Consider the following 1955-nt stretch of genomic DNA (forward strand, 5'->3'; position numbering starts at 1 on the left):
ATACGTTATCTCACTCATAATTCTCTTACCACATGATTCGTGCGTCATCGCTCGTATTCAAGTAAACTATGATTATCAAGCTAGCTAGCTAGGAGTGTGTGCGAGTTGTGTAATTAGTCAGTGTACTCCATCTGTGAGTTAGATCATATATAAATATTAGTGAAAAAAGGGATAGGCATAGGCTGATCAAGTAAACAAATTTAAAAAGAACACACTTTCACATTGATTTACAACCCAAAATAACATTGAAAACCATCTTACATATTGCATTATATATTTATATATGTGTATATTCTTTAATTAAATATGGATCTCTATGCTTCTGAATATACACAAGGCAAGAAGAACACAAGCAAGAACAAGGCAACGAAAAAGGGGACATGAACTGAACTGAACTGAACTGAAGTACTGAACTGAGCTAAACTGAACTGATAACTATAAGCTTGTCTTCAGAACCCATCTGAGCCGCCGCCATTGGAACGAGGGATTCGCCAAACAGGATTGAAACCCAGAGACAGCTCCAAATCAGCCTGGCTTTCCTCAGCTTGGCTTTCAGATAACATCGAGTCGTCCTGGCTGCCGCTGGCGTAGAACTGGTTCAGACCCTCAGAGTGGCTACTGCCGGATCCAGAAAAGGAAAACCGGCCAGGCTCGGCGGCGAACTCGGCCACAGTGTCCTGCTGGCTACGGCTGCGGCCGCGGCCGCCGGTGCGCTTGAAGCGGGGCTGCACGTGGGCCCGCTGGTTCTCCGATCTGGGGTCCTTGTTGAGGTGGCGGATATCGCTGTCAACGATAGGCATCATAGGGTGAGCCGCCGCAGCGGCGTCGTCCGCGGGGATCGGTATGATCGGCGAGCCGCTGAGCACGGCTTGCACCGCTGCCTCGCAGCAATGCCAGTTGCTGGACCACCACAGCCCCACCGACCCGTGTATCGGGTTGATGATCCGCCCACAAGCCTCGTACAGCAGTGACTTGAAGATCGCTGCAAAACACCAAAAATACAGAAACTGAATTAGTAAAACAACCCATTCAGTTGCTCAAAGAAAGTCGTAAATACGAGACTAGAGACTCTCTCCCCGTCAGTAATTGCCGGATTGGGTGGAAAAGGAAAGGGTGTGGGGGTGGATATACAGGGGCGGAGGTGCGGGGGGCCTGCATTGATGAGGTTGAAGAGGCCGGCGCGGCCGTAGAACTTGGCGAGGAAGACGGTGGCGTTGGCTTCGGCTTCGGGGCAGTTGATCCATTCGAGGCATGGCCGGAGAGTGCACCTCTCGGTGCAGCCTTTTCTCAGCACTCTGCAGCCATTGCAACTCATTTTCATGACTTTCTAAGGAATTTAGGGATGGAAAGGCAGTATAGAAGAAAAGGAGAGGCGGAAGTGCGGTATTTATATCAGGAGGAAGGGAACAAGCTGGCTAGCGCAGCTGTTTCGTGTTATAATAAAAACCGGGTATTGTGAAGAAACTGAGGACGAATGGCATCTCTCTCTCTCTCCTCCCGGAATTCCAAAATATGCTATCTTTATCTATTTAGAATTTGCAACTTATGCATCTATATATATATATATATATTATACATTTATGAGGGAGAATGATTCCAAAATAGGAAAGCCAACAAATTAAACAATGTGGCTGGCACCCAACAAGTTTCAAATGCTCTTATTATTTCAATTATCAGATAAAAATGAAAATGGCAATATTTATTGCAGAGATATTATATATTTAAATATTATCAAACAAATTATATATATATATATAGAGAGAGAGAGAGAGAGAGAGAGTTAAAAGTGGAGGAGAGTGGCGGCATTAGCGGGGTTAAGAGGAAGCTATGGCGTGGTGCTTATGGTAGTATTGTGCTTTGGAGATGAGCAATCTCGTGATCGATTATTCCATTTTTGCGACTTCCTCGTGCGCTTGAATGAGGCCAAAAGAATTGGGCTTCGCCGCAGGCGACAG

General features: G+C 46.2%; 1 protein-coding gene across 1 annotated transcript; it reads right to left on the minus strand.

Annotated features, from left to right (window-relative positions):
- Positions 1–449: 449 nt before the first annotated feature.
- LOC127805516 (LOB domain-containing protein 40-like) lies at positions 450–1321 on the minus strand. Its single transcript, XM_052342278.1, has 2 exons — positions 1132–1321; positions 450–982 (listed from the first exon to the last, which is right to left on the minus strand). The coding sequence occupies exons 1-2, from the start codon at positions 1319–1321 to the stop codon at positions 450–452; spliced, it is 723 nt and encodes a 240-aa protein (XP_052198238.1).
- Between the last annotated feature and the right edge of the window lie 634 nt (positions 1322–1955).

This window comes from Diospyros lotus, chromosome 7 (assembly GCF_014633365.1).
Source record: "Diospyros lotus cultivar Yz01 chromosome 7, ASM1463336v1, whole genome shotgun sequence".
Lineage (NCBI taxonomy): Eukaryota > Viridiplantae > Streptophyta > Magnoliopsida > Ericales > Ebenaceae > Diospyros > Diospyros lotus.

What these genes read in the sequence shown, in the direction of transcription:
- LOC127805516 (XM_052342278.1), bottom strand. Translation starts at nt 1,321, where the DNA reads ATGAAAATGAGTTGCAATGGCTGCAGAGTGCTGAGAAAAGGCTGCACC. An exon ending in CCCCCCGCACCTCCGCCCCT is followed by an intron (nt 983 to 1,131) that starts GTATATCCACCC and finishes GGTGTTTTGCAG; the next exon opens with CGATCTTCAAGTCACTGCTG.